General features: G+C 38.6%; 1 protein-coding gene across 1 annotated transcript in view; it reads left to right on the forward strand.

The window, feature by feature from the left end:
- The first annotated feature begins 301 nt into the window (after positions 1 to 301).
- LOC120085323 (vacuolar protein sorting-associated protein 53 A) overlaps positions 302 to 20,102 on the forward strand; it is a 48,722-nt gene continuing 28,921 nt past the window's right edge. The window contains exons 1-6 of the mRNA XM_090317837.1: positions 302 to 449; positions 1,463 to 1,519; positions 1,890 to 2,040; positions 3,071 to 3,141; positions 3,428 to 3,552; positions 4,691 to 4,851. Coding sequence (XP_090173963.1) covers positions 384 to 449; positions 1,463 to 1,519; positions 1,890 to 2,040; positions 3,071 to 3,141; positions 3,428 to 3,552; positions 4,691 to 4,851 — 631 coding nt within the window. The 5' untranslated portion in view covers positions 302 to 383. The remainder of the gene's footprint in view (positions 450 to 1,462; positions 1,520 to 1,889; positions 2,041 to 3,070; positions 3,142 to 3,427; positions 3,553 to 4,690; positions 4,852 to 20,102) is intronic.

The following is a 20,102-nucleotide window of genomic DNA, read 5'->3' on the forward strand; positions in this document are numbered from 1 at the left end:
TTAGATGAGGACCCTAGTGAGGTTTGGTCCCTCGTGAGGTTTTACGTAATTATTCTCTAGATAACATTTTACTTAGTTGGAAGCTCTTCCTTTTGGGGGATGCTTTTGTGGGCTTGTTTCTTATACGCCCTTGTATTCTTTCATTTTTTCTCAATGAAAGTTGTTGATTTCATAAAAAAAAAAAAAAGGTCAATTTTTTTCCTCAAACAACCTTTTTCCAAGTTTTCTCTCTCTTTTCTAACTTGTTTAGCATTCTCGAAGTATCCTTTTTCTTGGCCTAGCAGCTCACTGTTTTTCTTTATTGCCTAAACTCTTAGTGATATATTGACTTTGTGAAGTTTGGCTGATATTTAGAGGCATCTTTATCTGGTGTGGAGCCACTTATGCAAAAGATACATAATGAGATACGTCGTGTAGATGCTGGAATTTTAGCAGCTGTTCGCCAACAGGTGATTTTTATCTTGTTTTTTCCTGATAGAAAACAAAAGCTTTCATTGTTCATTTGTTCTCATTTTTTGTCGTATTCATTCTGGGTACTCTACGTTATGCTCATTCAGCAATTAGGTTCAGAATTTAGCTTGATGAGTTTTTGATTTATATGTACATGCAGTGATACCGAAGCCATATCTATTGGCATTATTTCATGGAATGTTTTGGATATTTTGATTCATTTTCATTACATCAATGAAAAATTGTTTATTGTTCCAAAAAAAGGAGTTTGGATATTTTGGTTGACATTGGAAAAATGTATTCAGCAGGGGATATTTAGATTATCCATGGCCAATCTTTATTGTATTGCTCTAAGTGTACAATAAAGATTTATTTCTTCATATTAATTATCTCACGTCTTATGTATTACTCTAAGTGTACTTGGCAAGCTCTTGTTTTATATCGTTTCCTTGTATTTTGAGCATTAGCCTCTTTTCATTCATTCAATGAAAAGTTTGGTTTCCTTTAAAGGAAAAAAATAATCCAGGGCCAATCTTGACAATTTTTTGAAGTGATAGTCAAGCTATTGAAACTTGTGGTTATTTGTTGGAATAACAAATTTGATCCTAACTTTGATGACCCAGAACCTGTAGGTTATATGAGGTTCATTATAATTGGGTGCACAGTTCTATTTTTCAACTGTTCTTTCATGATCATTCTAATTTCATGCATATCTTGAACAAAGAGGCCCTTGGGTCGGTTAGATTGCCGGTTCTATCTTTCCTTTTGTTTTTATTATGATCTTCTGGGCGTAAGTTTCTGATGTACCAAGTTTTTCATAAATATGATTTACAACTTCCCTTTTTGATCTTATTTGGGCATGATTGGGGACGTTGGCTTTAACTTTGCTTCTATTATATGCATCTTAAGGGAGTAGAGGTGAAGCATATAATATACGTCTGATATTTTAACATCCTTGAGAATAGTGGTGTCTCTTTCACCAAATTGAATTATTATCTTTGATGCTACACAGAGTAGTTCAGGGACCAAAGCAAAAGAAGATCTTGCTGCTGCTACATCAGCTGTAGAGGTTTGTCTATCTACTTGGATTTTTTCAGGTTTTTTCTATTTTAGCATTAGCATTTAGCAAGATTTAAGAGTTTTATATTTGTTGGCTTTTATCTACAATAAAAGTTTTTTTTTGTATAAAGAAAAGAGTTCTGTATTCATTAAAGTACCAGTCTGTTCTAAGAATGGGTAATCAAATTCAAAACATTTTGCTGTTATTACTGTTTGGGATTTATCAACCGAATTACATGCTAAGAACTTTCTGTTTCTGTGAGATTGTGCGATTTAGCCGGTGCTCCTCCCGTATGTTTGAGTCCACGATGGGTTCAGAGGATCTGGGTTATCTTATTTAATTGTTCATATATGAATCCTCTCTTCTTTTTCTGAAGCAGGAACTCATGTCCAAAATCCGGGAAATAAAAACTAAAGCTGAACAGAGTGAGACAATGGTTCAAGAGATTTGTCGTGATATTAAGAAGTTGGACTTTGCAAAGAAACATATTACAACAACAATAACTGCTCTTCATCGTCTGACCATGTTGGGTAAAGTTACATCCCTTCTATACTTGCCTCTTCATTCTTACTTAATGGTTTCTTTGTCTTTGACGTTCTGCCTTGGGATTGTACAAATATATTCTTTTTTCTTTTGGGACAAGAGACGAAGTCTTTGATGGTAATAAAATACAAAGAGGGGGGTTTCTAGGACTCTTACCCAAAAGCTATTACAAAAAGGAAAAAGTTCCTTTATTATATCAAAATAAAATAGGGAGTTTTGGAGTAGTAGTCTCTTTTCATTATATCAATGAAATTTATTTCCATTTCGAAAAAAAAAATCAAAATGGAAACTAGTACAAAAGAATGCCAAGAAAGAGATCATTCATTTATGGTCTAATGTAGTGAAGGTCTTATTATCCGAATTATGGTTTGAGTGCAATTGGGTTTTCCCCCCCTCATAATAGTCTCCCGAATGGTATATCTTGCAAAGTTTTAGAAAGAGAACAACATGAAGAGGCCTCCAGATGATGAGATGAGCAGCTTTGCAAGATATACTATTTAGGAGGCTTGTCTCAATTGGAATGTTTTTATGTTGCTTTCATAATTCATTTATGTCCTGTTGTTTCATTTCATTTTATTTTCTTGCTTTTTGTACCCCTTCTTGGGTTTCTTATATTTTTGAGCATTAGTCTTTTTTCATTCTATCAATAAAAAAGTGTTTGTTTCCTTTAAAAAAAAATACTAACGAAATATGACCTAATGAAGAATTATGAAAAGAACTCGTCACTGACGCCCAAAGAGAAACATTGAAATTGGCGAGTGACTAAATGTCGAAAAGTTCCCTCTCAACCCCACAAACGATTCTACTATTTCTCTCCCCCCAAATACCCCACAACAAAGCACAAACTCTCTCCCTTCAAACTACGGATGGTGGAGGAAATCCTTGATCATATCACTAAAAGCTCTTTACGGTGCCCCACACTTAATAAGTTCACCTGATCATTTGTTGTTGTTGTTTTTGTATAAGTTCTCTTTCCGAACTGTCACCATCAATGAATGTTTTTCTATGTGATTACAGTCTCAGCTGTTGAGCAGCTCCAAGTAATGGCTTCAAAACGACAATACAAAGAGGCAGCTGCACAGTTGGAGGTATTCATTAGTGAATATAAACATTCTTCCATTTCATCTAAATTGTTTCTTGTGTGGTTGCGCCATAGCCATAAGGCTTAACTCGACACCTAAAAGGAATTTGTAGGTTATATGAGGCCATTTTGGCACGATATATCTGATTGTCTGTTTTGGTGCTATTTCTTTGGTCTATCCCTTTTTCCTATTTTCTTGCTTTTTCCCTCAACTTAAAGATCTTTCTAAGAACAGAGAGAGTTTTTGTTGTCGCACATTTTTGTTAAAAAACATGTATTCTGATTCATTCCAGGCAGTAAACCAATTATGTAGTCATTTTGAAGCCTATAGGGATAACCCGAAGATCACAGAGCTTAGGGAGAAGTTCAAGAATATTAAACAAATTCTGAAATCGCATGTATTCTCTGACTTCTCAAGGTATGACGTACTTCAAATTACAACACCAGTATATACAGTTTATCTGGCAGTGATCTAAATCTTAAGGTGCACGGTAAATTACTGATCAAACTTGTGTTGAGGCATGGGAAAAGAATTAGATTATGGGAGGACGATTGAAATGTTGATCGATCACCCACTATGTTTCACTTCTTCAATGTTAATTGATAACCAAACTTTTTTTAAAAAATTACTTTTTTTGAACAATTTAAAAAATTATTACAATTTTTTTATCAATCAAATGTCCCATAGAAGTTCACTAGCTTTATTCAACCATAAGGCAGGTTTATTTTTTTTAGTTAAGGACCACAAAGATGATTTTCCAGGCAGTTCTTCAAGATATTGGAAAAACAGGACATTAAGCAAGCTCCTCGGAAAGTCTTTACCAACAATCCACTGGATTAGGGCTCTAGAAGAGTCAAGTAACGCTGGCTAGTTCCCCAAGTGGGGACAGGGGGATGTGTTGTGTTTGGGGCATTTAGATTATTCAGACTTCCATTGTTGAGTAATTGATTGCAGGGAGAAAGGCCTTTCTCCCTATATATGCATATTCCGTAGGTTCCAATAGGGAGCTGTCGTCTTAACAGAGCAGTGTAGCCCCCATTCATTAATATACTAAAAAGAGGATTAGAGATTTCTTATTTGACTGATCTTATTTTCCGAATTTACTTCATTTTTCTTCTCTTAAGTTGCTGCTCATGAGTCCTATGATTCCTTCTTGTAAGTCAATTTATTTGTCAGAGCTTTAAAAGATGTTCCTCCTTTTGTTTTACCAATGATCTGAACCCTAGGAAAGTAGTTATACGTTTTTTTCCCCTGAAAAAGAAACAAGACTTTTCATTGAATAAATGAAAAGAGACTAATGCTCAAAATACAAAGAAAAGAAACAAAACAAGAACTTGATATACTAGGAAAGTAGGAAAGTGATATATGTATTTGATATACTAGATGTCAGGGATGTATACTTTGAGCTCATTTTGTGTAGTAAGGTTGTATGGTACCTAGGAGCCAAACTTACAATTCAGGCTGTTGTACATTGGATGAAATTTAATGGGTTTATCTATTTGTTATAATGAAGTAATCATGAGAACTATGTTGACACTTCTTCCCCATGCATCAGCTTAGGTACTGGGAAAGAGAAAGAAGAAACTAATTTACTGCAGCAATTGTCTGATGCTTGCTTTGTCGTTGATGCTCTGGAGCCATCTGTGAGGGAAGAGTTGGTGAATAATTTTTGCAGCCGGGAGCTCACTTCTTATGAACAGATATTTGAAGGAGCAGGTGTGCTTGTCAAGTTATCTTTAATATATTTCTCCATCCTGTGGGTAGATCGGGCGAGGGGTCTGTAATTATCATTTTTTTTTAAAAAAAGGAAACAGCCTTTATTAAACAATATAATTAGTACAAGAGATGAGTACTTTGATAATAAAGGCAAATACAAGGAAATCAATCAAGAAACCATAGGATCAGCATGTGCACCCGAGCATCTCAACTAGGTTGACACCCCCATAGCACCCTCATCATATCCAACAAATAGAGAAAGCCAACAATGGCTAAAATAAGAGAAGTCTAATGAAGCAATACAAGCTGAAAGTTGCAGCCGAACAAAATATAGAACTAGGCTATAAAAATCTAAAATACATCAAGAAGCTAAAACAAATAAGAGTACTAAAGAAAGCGAAGCTGCTGTCTCTATTTTTGATGCTTCGGTTAATCTTCCAATTGACAAAAAGAATGCCAATTAAACTTATGTCTTGCACGGAGTAGGCTTCAAAGCAATTAGAAAGGGAGCACCAAAGTGAGGCATTGAGCTTTGCTGCCTCAAAGCGATTATACCAAGGAGTTTCAATCCCATTGAACACTCTTTGATTTCTTTCAAACCAGATTTCAACCAGCAGTGCTTTTACTCCATTAATCCATAGTAAATTGGAGTATTTCTTCAGAATAGGGTCTGAAAGTAGCCGTTGAACATTGCATCTAAAGGAAAAATCAAAGACCCAAGAAGTGTTGAAGCATTTAAGGAATTTCTTCCCGCAGTTGAAGGCAAAACAACAATCAAAAAATAAATGTTGGAGGTCTTCTTCAGCTGACTTACAAAGGACACACCAATTGGGGGAAATAGAAAAGCAAGGTAGCTTTTTTTGCAGCACTGATGAACAATTTAGGGTTCCAAACAACATTGTCCAAACATTTATATTTCTTCGAGGGCTGTTAGACTTCCATAGATTCTTGTGAAGGCTGGTTGATAATGGGGTGGTCTCGGAAAGATGGTTAAACAGGGATTTTACTGAGAAAGAGCCATGTTTTTCAAGGGACCAAATGCAAATTTCTTCCTTTTTAGATATCTTTGCTCAGCCAAAATTGCTAGTAAGGCTTGGAACTCTAAAATCTCATCATCTTTTAGGTCTCTTCTAAAATTTAGAGTCCAAGAAGAGGTGTGATAATCCCAAAACTGTGATAATGAACCATTTGGAAGCAATGCTAATCTGGAAAGGGAAGGAAATCTGTCTTTTAACTGAAAAGAGTCCAGCCAAGGGTCATGCCAAAATGCAATTTTAGTTCCATTCCCTACTTTAAAGACTGCCAACTTCTCAATATTCAACCAAGATCTTGAAATACTTATCCAAGGGCTTCGAAGACTACAATGAACCTTGCCGGAAGTGTGCCAACCAAATAGACTGCTACCATGTATACTCAAAATAACTTGGCTCCAAAGGGAAGGTTGCTCTTTTAGGAATCTCTAACCCCATTTGGCTAATAAGGCCACATTTTTAGCTTTTAAACCTCCAATTCCGAGTCCCCCTTCAGCTTGATTCTTAGAAACTATCTCCCATTTTGCTAGATGATTTATCTTTCCCCCTTTAAAACCTTCCCAAAAGAAGTTTCTAATAATTTTTTCAATGGCTGAAATCACTTTTTTGGGCATCAAGAAGGAGAACATATAGTAAGTTGGGAGGTTGGCTAGGATTGAGTTGCATAAGGTAGCTCTTCCTCCTCTTGATAAGTTGTATCTTCTCCACTTGTCAAGTTTTTTTGTGAACTCTATCAATGACCGGTTGCCAAAACAACAGTTTCTTTGGGTGCCCCCCAAGAGGAAGGCCCAAATATATGAAAGATAGGTGTGTTAATTGGCAACACAGTCTTGAAGCCACTGCCCTTAACTTAGAATCTTCAATATTTATCCCACAAATGGTAGATTTTTCCCAATTAACTTTCTGCCCCGAACACCATTCAAACAAAGTAATAGATTTTTTGAGATTGTCTAGCATGTCATCATCATACTTGCAAAAGAGTAAAGTATCATCAGCAAACTGGAGAATAGAGAGATGTACCTTGTTTTTTCCAACCACAAAGCCTTCAAACAACCCTTTTTCATGAATTCTGTCAACCAAAACACTAAGCAAGTCACTTACCAAGAGGAAGAGGAAGGGGGATAGGGGGTCCCCTTGCCTAATTCCCCTTGTAGCCGTAATCCTTCCTCTTGGTCTCCCATCAATGAAAATGGAGAACATTGGGTTAGTGAGGCAGCCCAAAATCCAATATATCCACATGGGGTGGAAGTTCCTTTCCTTAAGGATTTTTTTCAAGAAAATCTCAATCCACTCTATCAAAAGCCTTTTCAAGATCAAGCTTTAAAATCCAACCCCTTTTCTTCTTAATTCGGTAATGTTCTACGACCTCATTAGCTATTAAGACCGGATCAAGGATTTGTCTCCCTTCAATGAAAGCACTTTGGGTTTGACTTATAAGGTTAGGCATTACTCTCTTAAGCCTTTCTGCAAGTACTTTAGCTATAATCTTATAGATTATAGTAGATAGGCTAATGGGTCTGAAATCTTTCACTAAAACTGCCTCTGTTTTTTTCTGAATTAAGCAAATAAAATTTTATTTGATGCAAGAATTGAGCTTCCCATTTCGGTAGAAATCATAAAAAATACTCTTTATATTGTCCTTTAGTAGCTCCCAAAATTTTAATATAAATTCAATTGTGAAGCCATCCAATCTTGGAGCTTTGTTTCTTCCCAACATCTTTACTGCTTCTTTAATTTCTGTCAAATTAAAATTGGAAATCAGCCCCAAATTCTGATATGAAGAGACCCTTGGCCAGCTCAGATTCTGAGGTATATACCTCAATCCTTGACTTTTTGAGTATAGATTGCTGTAAAAATCAATAATTAGGAATTCCACTTCTTTGAAATTCTTTGTAGCTTCCCCTTGGTCATTGATTAATGCTGTTATTAGGTTTTTCGTTTTTTTGGCAGCAAGAAAACGGCGTAACTATGATTTTACTCTAGAACCCTCATAGAGGAGACGTTTCTGCTTTAGCCTTACTCTGGACATTGTGGGTGGAAAGGAACAGAAAAATATTTGAAGAATAATTTGACCCCATAATATGTGCTCTTAAATCTTCCTTGCCCTTTGTACATACCATGCTGTTTTTTTTAACATTGATTAAATGAAAAGAGACTAATGCTCCATAGATACAAAACTTCATAGAGGAAGGAGAAAAGTAAATAAAAGATAAATCATTAAAAAAAGAACATAAATGGAATGATTCTTTTTTCTTTTTTTTTTCCTATAAGAAATAAATTTCATTGATGTATGAAATTTACAAAAAGGGGCCACAGCCCAAGCCAAAGGAGTTATATAAGAGATCTCCAATTGGTCAAAAGGGAAGAAAGGGTGTATGAATTAAAGAAAGATGTGCATTTACACAACTCGTTGCATGTAAGACAATGAGTTTGAAAAAACAAACAAAAGAGCTTCCCTTGTCATTGAAAAGGCGATTGTTTCTCTCCTTCCATGTAATCCATAAGAAAGCACGAATCAGATGCATCAAAATCATTCTTGTTTTTGGTAAAAGGATGACTAGTGAGAGTGTAGGTTAGAGCATTGTCGATGTCCTTTGGAAGGGCAGTGTACCAACCAAAGGATGAGATAATCTCTTTCCAAAACCTCTCTACAAAATGACAATGGATAAACAGGTGACTAGAAGATTCATGTTCGGACTTGCACGAGAGGCAACAATGGGGAGATAGGGCCATGTGGGGAAGCCATCTCTGTATCCTGTCACATGTATTGATGGCACTATGACTAACTTCCCAACGGAAGATTCAACCTTTTTTGGGTAATAATCATCCCAAATGGCTTTGTTAAAAATAAAAGAATAGGGAAGAGAATAACAACACAGTTACGTGGAAACCCTAGTACAGGGAGAAAAACCACGATAGACACTGATTTTTATTATTAATTCTGATACACAAAGTACAAGAGAAAAGGCCAAATAAATAGACTAGTGGGAAGCCCTAGGGTACACACAATTACTAAAATGCCCCTAGGGTTACAAGCTGCTTTTTCGACACTCCCCCTCAAGTTGGGGCGTAAATATCAATAAGACCCAACTTGCTGACACAATAATCAAAGCTTTGTCTCAGTAATCCTTTTGTGAGCACATTTGCAATTTGCTAATTTGAGAGAACATAAGGAATGCATATACTTCCGTTGTCAAGTCTTTCCTTAATGAAGTGCCGGTCGATCTCAACGTGTTTTGTTCTGTCATGCTGAACAGGATTATTTACAATATTTATTGCTGCCTTATTGTCACAAAACAGTTTCATTGGGAGCTCATTGTCTTGATGAAGATCTGACAACACTTTCATCAACCAGATCTCTTTACATATCCCTAAACTCATGGCCCTATACTCAGCTTCTGCACTACTTCTGGCCACAACTCCTTGTTTCTTGCTCCTCCAGGTCACAAGATTACCCCAAACAAATGTGCAATACCCTAATGTTGATTTTCTATCAACAACAGACCCTACCCAATCAAAATCAGTGTAGGCTTCAATGCAGCGTTTATCAGACTTCTTGAACATTAACCCCTTACCTAGTGTACCTTTCAGATATCGAAGGATCTGTTCAACTGCTGTCATGTGTTCTTCACAAGGAACCTGCATAAACTGTCTGACGACACTCACTGCATATGAAATATCAGGTCTCGTATGAGATAAGTATATCAATTTCCCAACTAACCGCTGATACCTTTCTTTATTGACCGGAACACTGTTACTAGTATTGCTGAGCTTTGAATTATATTCAACTGGGGTGTCAGCAGGTTTGCACCCAGTCATTCCTGTTTCCGTTAGAAGATCAATTGTGTATTTCCGTTGGGACATTAAGATTCCGTCCCTAGACTGGGCTACTTCCATTCCGAGAAAGTATCTTAACTTCCCAAGGTCTTTAATTTCAAACTCTTTGGCCATCTTTGCTTTGAGTTTCACAATTTCAACATCATCATCACCGGAGAGCACAATATCGTCAACGTACACAATGAGAACTGCTACCTTCCCTGAAGTTGACTTCTTTGTAAAAAGTGTATGATCTGAGTGCCCTTGGGTATACCCTTGTCTTTTGACAAAGGTGGCAAATCTGTCAAACCAGGCTCTCGGAGATTGTTTCAACCCATATAGCGACTTTCTCAGCCGGCAGACTCGCTGTGTGAACTGATCTTCAAATCCAGGAGGAGGATTCATGTAGACTTTCTCCTCAAGTTCTCCATTGAGAAAGACATTCTTTACATCCAGTTGATGCAAAGGCCAATCTTTGTTAACTGCAACTGATAGAAATACTCGGAGAGTATTGAGTTTAGCTACGGGAGAGAATGTCTTGGAGTAATCTACCCCAAAGGTTTGAGTAAACCCTTTGGCAACTAACCTGGCTTTGTACCGATCAACAGTCCCATCTGCCTTGTACTTTATAGTGAAAACCCATTTGCACCCAACCGTCTTGTGCCCTTTAGGTAGGATCACCTGATCCCACGTTCCATTTTTCTTCAGAGCTCTCATCTCCTCCATAACAGCAGCTTTCCAAACTTCAGTTCCCATTGCTTCCTGTATGTTACTCGGTATCACCCCTGCATCTAAACTAGTGGTAAAGGCCCTAAATTTAGATGGCAGGTTACTGTATGTCATGTAACTATGCATAGGGTACCTTGTACATGACCGAATACCTTTCCTCAGGGCTATTGGAAGATCAAGAGAAGCATCATATTCCTTTAAACCGTCAGAATTTCCATTGTGATCACTAGTCTCCTCTTCCTGTTTCTCATCTTCAGAAATCACACCTTTTTCACCATTATCTTTAGTATCACTCACATTTTCTAGAGCTATGTCTGAATCGTCATTCACTGTCGTCTTCCCATCTGCTATAGTGGTGCTATCAGCACCTTTCCCTCCTTTTTCTTCTCTGCACTCGTTAGTACAAGTATCAATCTCATTAATTTCAGGAATACACGTACCTGATGTCGGGTTTGACTCATGGACCGGAGTCGGAGATGCAACAGATGACGTTGCTTCCTTCCTGAGATTCTTCTTATAGTATGTTATCCATGGGACTTGATTGGTAGGAAGGATAGGACCAACATGTTTGGGAATAGGGGCAGACTCCAAGGGAATTGTATATGTGGACCAGTTAGTCTCTTCACTAGAGGTCTCCCCCTGAAGATGGCTAACAGGGAAGAAGGGCTGATCCCCAAGGAAGGTGATACCCATGGAAACGAAATATCTGCGAGAGGATGGGTGGTAACATTTATACCCGCACTGATGGAGTGGATACCTAACAAAGACGCACTTTTGAGCACGGGGGGTAAATTTCGTGCGGTTTGGACCATGGGAGTGAACAAAGGCAACACAGCCAAAAACTCGAAGTGGTACATCGGAGACTAAACGAGTCGTAGGGTATGACTCTTTTAAACAATCTAAGGGGTTTTGAAAATTGAGGACCCGGAAGGCATTTGGTTGATTAAGTGAGCAGCAGTAAGGATAGCATCACCCCATAGGTAAGACGGGAGTGATGTGGATAGCATTAAGGACCTAGCAACTTCCACCAAATGACGATTTTTCCTCTCTGCTATCCCATTTTGTCGGGGAGTATAGGCACACAAACTCTAGTGGATAATCCCTTTGGAAGCAAGAAACACCTGGAAGGAAGCGTTAAAGAATTCCCGCCCATTGTCACTTCTTAAAATACCAATCCTGACATTAAACTAGGTTTCCACAGTGACATAAAATTGCTGGAATACAGATAACCCCTCGGACTTATCAGTGAGAAGAAAGACCCAAGTAAGCCAAGTGTGGTCGTCTATAAAAGTGACAAACCAACGTTTCCTTGTGGAGGTTGTGGTTGGTGAGGGACCCCAAACATCACTGTGGACTAAGGTGAAGGGTTTGGATGGTTTATAGGGCTGGGAGTGGAAGGAGACACGACTCTATTTGGCACGAATACACACTTCACACTTTAAAGAAGACACATTAATATTGCGAAATAAATGCGGAAATAAGTGTTTCATGTATTGAAAGTTCGGATGCCCTAAGCGGTAATGCCATAACAGAAAATCATTCTCAGAGGCAGAAAAATTTAAGGAGACAAGGCTAGTCCTATAATCATTCCTAGAGGAAACATCATCAGTTAGGAAGTAGAGTCCCCCATCGTGCCGGGCAGTGCCACTCATTGCCCCCAAGCTTAGATCCTGAAATAAAATAGAGTCGGGTGAAAAAACTGCTTGACAATTCAAATCTCTTGTAATCTTACTGATGGATAACAAATTATATGAAATTTTAGGAACATGCAAAACGTCCCGCAAAACCAAACCCTCAAACGGAGATAAATCCCCTTTTCCTGCAACAGGTGCGAACGACCCATCTGCAATCATAATTCGTTTGTTACCAGTACTTGGATAATATGAGAGAAACTGATCAGAGGTACCAGTAAGATGATCCGTCGCCCCTGAGTCAACAATTCAAGGTTTTTTACCGTTCACACTAATAAGACAAAAAGACTGTATATTGCTTGACTGGGCGATGGTATTGATTCCAACTGTACTCAGGTTGATCGTATTGTCAACTGAGGGAAACACAGGCCGGATATTTGTAGTAGGTAAAATAGGGAAAGAATTTATCGGCTTTTCATCTGGGTATTGGGTCGAGCCACAACCGGTTGGAAACGGGGCAGCCACTAACGGCTGGAAGGAGATCGACGGCTGAAAGGTAGTCGCCGGCTAGAGGGGGGTCACTGGCTGAAGGTGGTTGTCGGCTTGTTGTTGGTCGAATGCGCCTAGGGCAGAATCGGAGAGGTCCTATTCTCCTTGCCGGACGAGTGGGTTCGTCGGATCTGACGCGAAAACCCTAGGGTATGCTGGCGCAGTCAAGTTTTTTTCGGTCGAAGTCGAAGCCCTAGGCGCGATCGGAAGCTGGATAGACGAACGGCCAACCTGTTCGTCGAGAATCTGCAGGTCGAAGGCACGATCTAAAGCTGTCGAAGAAACTTTGTCTGCCAAAGGGTTGCTACGGATGCGAACGTCCCCAATCGGAGCCAGATCTGATCCACCTCGCGGTGGGTCTGAGGGGTTGCTGCGGCCATACCTGATCTGAGCCGGATCAGTCGACGGTGGCACGAGACGAGGCAGATCGGCTCTGTTAGCGTATTCTTCAAATCTGTCCATGTGCGGCTCCCATTGACGGCATCTTTCTATTGACTGCAACTGGACGGCAGAAATTAATTCCAGTAAGACAGCTTGAAAACATTCCTTTACCGCGGCCCAAATAGCAGTTTTCATATCAAAACTCGAAGATCCACCAGTTGAAGGCGACTATAGATGGTTCTTCCATAATGGCTAGAGTTTCGTCCCCTCACTCTGATACCATGTTAAAAATAAAAGAATAGGGAAGAGAATAATAACACAGTTACGTGGAAACCCTAGTACAGGGAGAAAAACCACGATAGACACTACTTTTTATTATTAATTCTGATACACAAAGTACAAGAGAAAAGGCCAAATAAATAGACTAGTGGGAAGCCCTAGGGTACACACAATTACTAAAATGCCCCTAGGGTTACAAGCTGCTTTTTTGACAGGCTTCATAAAAGGGATGATTAGAGAACTCTGGATCTGTTCCCAGTGTGCAGGAAAGGGATTTAGTGGAGAAAGAACTTGTAATGTCTGGTTGCCAAATCCATGTATCCTTGGTATTGGAAAGGTGGACACCGTTGATGCTACTCATAAGATCAAGTCATTCCTCAATCTCCTTACCCTTGAGGTTCTCCTATAATCAAGAGACCAACTCTGTCTAATATCCCACAGGTCGTGAATGGAGGACCGTTTTTTATTAGACAAAGAGAACGACTGGGGATAAATCTCATTAAGAGGAAAAGCTCTAGTCCATCTGTCGCACTAAAAAGAGGTATTCTTCCCATTTCCCACTTTAATAGCAACATTATCTGTAATGAGATTCATGTGCTCCTAGATGACACTCCAAGGACCTTTGATGTAATTGGGGAAAATGGTGTTGGGCCATGACTTGAAAGGAGTCGCCCCATATTTAGCATCAACAATCTTTACCATAAAGCCCCATCCTCGTGATAGTATCTCCAAACCCATTTAGCTAGGAGAGCACGGTTTTTATCAGCCAAACTTTGTAACCCAAGGCCCTCTTTAGCATGAGTCTTGATGACCTTGTCCCATTTAACAAGATGTGATCCATGATTTGATGAACATCCTTCCACAGGAAATTTATGTATAATTTCTCCATAGTGTTGGCCACAGATGAAGGTTGCTTGTACAGTGGTGGGGAATTGTTTCGATGAAGGTAGCTTGTATAAAGACATGTAGTAAGTAGGGAGATCTGATAATGTGCCTTGGAGGAGTATGAGGCGCCCAACCCTTTGAAATCTGATTATGATTCCATGAATGAAGCCTTCTTTTGATCTTCTAGGGCTTCAGAAGGAGACTGATTTGGCTTACCAGATAATGGAAGTCCAAGGTAGGAGCAGGGCCAGTGACTTAGTCTGCAATTCGAACTTATCAGCAATCAGATCCAAGTCGCCAGTGGTAGTACGAATACCCAAAATTTCAGTCTTGTGATTTATATTAAGTTTTGAGGCCCTCTCAAAAGGTCCAACAAGACCGAAGAGGTTATCAAGAGATTCATCATTTTTATCAGTGAAAAGGATGGTGTCATCGGCAAAGAGAAGATGATGCACCTGCAGTGATCTCGACCCAATGCTAAAGCCTTTAATCAGCCCCTTGGAACTAGCCTCAATCATCATTCTACTGAAGCAATCCATGATGATGACAGACAGGAAGAGTGATAGAGGATCACCTTGTCTAAGGCCCCACGAAGCACGAATCTTACCTCTAGTGTGTTCATTAATCAAAATAGAGAAGTTTGTTGAAGAGATACAACCCCCTAATCCATTTGCACCAAGTAGTGCCAAAGCCCTTTGCCAGTAGAACAAGATCTAGGAAATCCCCGTCGACTTTATCAAAAGCTTTCTCAATTTCTATCTTGACCACAATCCCCTGTTTATTTCTTCTGGCATAATCTTCAATGATCTCGTTCGTAATCAAAGGAGCATAAAAAATCCGTTGATACCATAAGCCAAAATACACATTAACGTAGTGAACAATAGCCGATAAGGAAATAGAAAGATTGGCGAGTTGGGATTGATGTCCTGAGAAGGGAAGCCATCACAGGATTAAGTAAGAGAGCACCAAAACGAGGCATTGAGGCGAGCTGGAGCAAGGACGTTTGAATGTACACACCACGCTCTTAAATCTTCTTTTTTTTTTTTTTAACAAGAAATGAACCATTTCATTAAGATAATGAAAGATGTTACAAGCCACGCTCTTAAATCTTCTTAAAGTTGATTTTAACAAGAGTGCTTCGTTTTTCTAATGCCAGAAAAGGTTATTTCCTCTTTTCTTTTGGGAAGGACATAAAAGGAGGGAAGCTAAATCATTTGGTAAAATGGGAGGTTGTCTAAAAAAAATAGAGGATGGTGGTCTGGCTCTAGGAGGCTTAAAAAGAAGAAATTTGGCACTTCTTGCCAAATGGGGGTGGCGATTTATCCAAGAGAACTCCTCTCTATGGACACAAGTTATAAAGAGTATTCATGGCAGAAATTTTGGTGAATGGCACACTTCTGGAAAGACTTTTTGCAGTCTTCGCAGCCCTTGGATTAGCATCTCAAGAATTTGGTTGAAGGTAGAAGCATTGGCAGTCTTCAAACTGGGAAATGGAAGCAGAATTGCCTTCTGGCAGGATTCTTGGACTGGTAACACACCCTTTAAACTCAGTTTTCCATCTTTATTCAGAGTTGCCTCCAACCAAAATGGATCTGTTTTGGATCATTGGGATTCTCAAACCCTCTCATGGTCTCTACCCTTTAGAAGACTATTAAAAGAAGAAGAAATACCAGATTTTCAGAACCTGCTCTCCTTGATTTCCAGCATAAAGCCTACAATCAGACCTGACTCTCGATCTTGGTCTTTAGAAGCAAGTGGCTCATTCACGGTAAAATCTTTGTCTAACCATCTTGCTTTGGCCTCACCTATTGACACTCACCTTTTAAAAGCTCTATGGAAGACCAACAGCCCTCGAAGAGTGAATATTACGGTTTGGATCATGCTTTTTGGAACCCTAAACAGTACCTCAGTCCTACAACACAAGCTGCCCTCCCACTTTCTTTCTCCTAATCAGTGCATTTTATGTAAATCAGCAGAAGAAGATTTACAACACTTATTCTTTGACTGTCTCTTTGCCAGAAATTGTTGGCTAGTCCTTTTTAAAACCTTCGACATCAACTGGGCTTTCGATAATACTTTTAGAAATAATGTTCAGCAACTACTCACTGGTCCTATCCTCAAAAAAGCCCCAAATCTGATTTGGTGCAATGCAGTAAAAGCACTATTAATTGAAATTTGGTTCGAAAGAAATCAAAGAATCTTTCAAGATAAAGAACTCACGTGGTTCTCCCGTTATGAGGCTGCTAAACTTAATGCTTCTCAATGGTGTTCTCTTTCTAAACATTTTGCAGCATACTCCCTTCAGGATATTTGTTTAAATTGGCAAGCCTTCATCCTCTCGGACTGATTATGTTTTAAAGAGAAGGGGCACTACTCTCCAACCTTGAAGACTTAAGTAGTTAGAATTATTTTCTTGTTTTCTCCTTTGTTATGTATTATGTTTCTCAAAAGAGGACAACTTTTCTCTGTATTCAATCCTCCTGTAATTTCCATTTTGTTCGTTTTGTTCGAGTTTGTATGGATGTGATGAGGACGCTATGGGGGTGTCAACCTAGTTGAGATGCCCAGGTGCGTCTCCTGATCCCTTGTCTTGTATCGCTCTTTTATAAGTACACATCTCTTGTACTTTCTTTTTATGCATTAATAAAAAGTAAGGTTTCCTTTTCAGAAAAAAAAAAAACAAGAGTGCTTCTTTTAATCCTAGCCCTTAGATCTTTGACTGCTGCATTAGCTAATGAACCAACCAACATGAAACGGAAACCAAAAGAAGGAAGAGAACTACAAAAAGAGACCCCAATTATTGACAATATAAAAAGGGAGTAAAATTTGAAATAAATTACAGCAAAAGACCTAAGAGAGATATGAAGTTGGCATCATATCAAACATCCTCCTTCACACATGCTTCTCTTATCTAAAAAAATGAAATGCTAGAATGAAACTTTTTGTTTACTAATTGAGGGTTTTTTGGTTTTTTGTTTCTTTAAAGTGAGCAAAAATGAAACCTTTCGTATTGTTTTTTTCTCTTTGCCATTCGTTGTGGTAGATGTCATTCTTTCTTTTAGATTTTTTTCTCTTTGATCGGGTCGATTGGAGTTTTTTGGAACGAATTCTCAATCTTTTGGTTTTTCATCCAAAATGGTTGGATTGGATCAATGGGTGTATTCAAAACCCAAAATTTTCTGTGTACATCAATTGAAGGCCTAGAGGATGTATTCAAGCTTCAACAAGGGGAATTAGGCAAGGTGATCCCTTATCACCCTTTTTATTTCTTATCACTAGTGAAATACTTGGTGCCTTGGTTAATAGAGCTCACGACAGTGGACTGTTTTAGGGGTTTTTGGTAGGTAAAGATAAAGTACATCTATCAATTTTGGAATTCGCAAACGATACCCTTCTTTTTTGTAAGTATGATGAAGCCATGTTAGACATTCTCATTCAAACAATTGGCTTTTTTGAATGGTGTTCGGGGCAGCAAGTTAATTGGGAATTTTGGGGAAATCAACATTATATGGAGTCAATATTGATGAAGCTACATTGATCTCTACTTCTTCAAGGCTGAAGGTAAATTGCCTTTCATCTATCTTGGCTTACATCTTGGTGGTTATCCGAAACAGCACTCTTTTTGGCAGCCTATTATAGATAAAATCCATATGAAACTTCATAAATGGAAAAGGTATAACTTGTTCAGAAGGGGCCGTTTACCTTTATGTAATTCAGTTCTAGCAACCTACCAACTTATTATATGTTCTTATTTTAAATGCTCGGTAATATAAGAGTTGGAGAGACTTTTACGTAACTTATTTTGGGAAGGTCAGCAAGGCAGCAAGCTGAATCATTTGGTTAAATGGGAGTTAGCTTCTAAAACTCTAAAAGATGGTGGTTTAGGGATCAGTAATCTGAAAAACAGAAATACAACTTTATTGTTTAAATGGAATTGGAGATTTCTTTAGGAGCAAGACTCATTATGGTGCAAAATTGTTAAAAGCATTCATGGAGTTGATCCACATCTTTGGCACACTTCAGGTAAGCTTGGTTTAAGTTGGATAAGTCCACGGATCAGCATCTCAAAGACTTGGAGTCAATTTGGCCCCATTGCAAAGTTTAAGCTTGATAATGAAATGAGACAAAACTCAAAATACAAGAGGAATGAACAATCTAAACTCAAGGATCAGGAAGTGCACTCGGACATCTCAACTAGGTTGACACCTCCATAGCATTCTCATCATTTCCAAAATAAACAAAAGAACAACAATACCAAACAGGAATCAAAATATCAAGAATACAACCCGAGCATAAGATACAACAAAACATAAATAAACCTATTCTACCAAAAATACACACAACACCGTGCATCCAAAAAGAAGACAAGGACTCAGAAGAGGACTCTAAGGAGCTGGAAAGATGATTTCCTGCCAGTTTATGCTCAATTCTTGAATTGAGTATCCTGCAAAATGTTGAGAGAGTGAGAACCAGGAAGTTGCGTTCAGCTGGGCTGTCTTGAACCGCTTAAACCAAGCCAATCTCTTGTCATGGAAGACTTGTTGATTTCTTTCAAACCAAAGGTCAGCTAGCAACGATTTCATGGCATTGATCCAAAGCAATTTAGCCTTCTTCCTCAAAGGAGGACCCATCAAAATCTGCAATACATTATAACGAAAATTGCTTCCAAATACCCCAATTCAAATTAAAAAAATGTGAATAGTCTCAGCCAACAGTGACTAGCATAACAACAGTAAAAAACAAGTGCTAAAGGTCCTCTGAGGCAGGCATACAAAGGGCGCATATTTGTGGAGAAAGACAATGAGTAGGCAGCTTCTTGTGCATCACTGCGGAGCAATTCAATTCTCCAAATAACATAATCCAAACTGTGATATTCACATGCCGAAGGCTGTTCGACTTCCATAACGCTTTCCCCAATTGTTTGTCTAATGGGAAGGCTATTGATAGGTGTTTCACAAAAGACTTAACAGTAAAAACTCCTCTTTTATCAATAGACCAAACTCTCTTATCAGGGGTATTTGACAATCTCCTTCCATCAACAAGTCCAAGGAGAGTCTGAAAGTCTATTACCCCATGTTCCTTCAAATGTCTTCCGAAATCAATGGACCAAGATGAAGAGGCTTGATCCCAATAATCTGCTATTGAACCTTTAGGGTTAATGGAAATCTTGAATAATTTAGGAAAACGAACCTTCAACGGTATCTTTTCAATCCAAGGGTCCATCCAAAATCCAATTCGGTGTCCATTACCAAGTCTAGAACTTGCTAAAACTTCAATTTTCAACCAAGATCTGGATATGCTAATCCAAGGACTCCTTAAGCTTAGGCTGGGCTTTCCTGCTGTATGCCATCTATAAATAAGCTACTGTCGTGAACACTTCTTATGACTTGACTCCAAAGGGAGTCATCTTCCATGATAAAACGCCATCCCACTTAGCAAGCAAAGCTAAGTTTCTGTTTTGAAGATCTCCCATGCCAAGGCCTTCGCCTCTTGTTATCGTGTGACTATCTCCCATTTCACCAAGTGATTCATCTTTCCTCCATTGTGGCCCTCCCAAAAGAAGCTTCTCATTTTTTGTTCTATGATGGAAATCACCTTTTCAGGCATTAAGAAAGTGGACATAATAGGTTGGTAGATTAGCTAAAATGGACTTACAAAGAGTAACTCTTCCCCGTTGAGATAAATTGTACCTTTTCCACTTGTCAAGTTTGTTTTGTATTTTATCAATGACCGGCTGCCAAAAGGAGACCTTCTTAGGGCAACCCCCAAGTGTTAATCCAAGGTACATGATAGGCAAAAAAATAGCTTTGCGATTGAGAAGAGAGGCAGTAGACTGCATCTTGCTGTCTTCTATATTAACTCCACAAAGGACTATTTTTTCCAAATTCTTTTTTTGACCCGAGCACCACTTAAACAATCCTATCATCTTTCTTAGATTATCTAGCATCTC

This window comes from Benincasa hispida, chromosome 9 (genome assembly GCF_027475165.1).
Source record: "Benincasa hispida cultivar pf3 chromosome 9, pf3_genome.v1.1, whole genome shotgun sequence".
Taxonomy (NCBI): domain Eukaryota; kingdom Viridiplantae; phylum Streptophyta; class Magnoliopsida; order Cucurbitales; family Cucurbitaceae; genus Benincasa; species Benincasa hispida.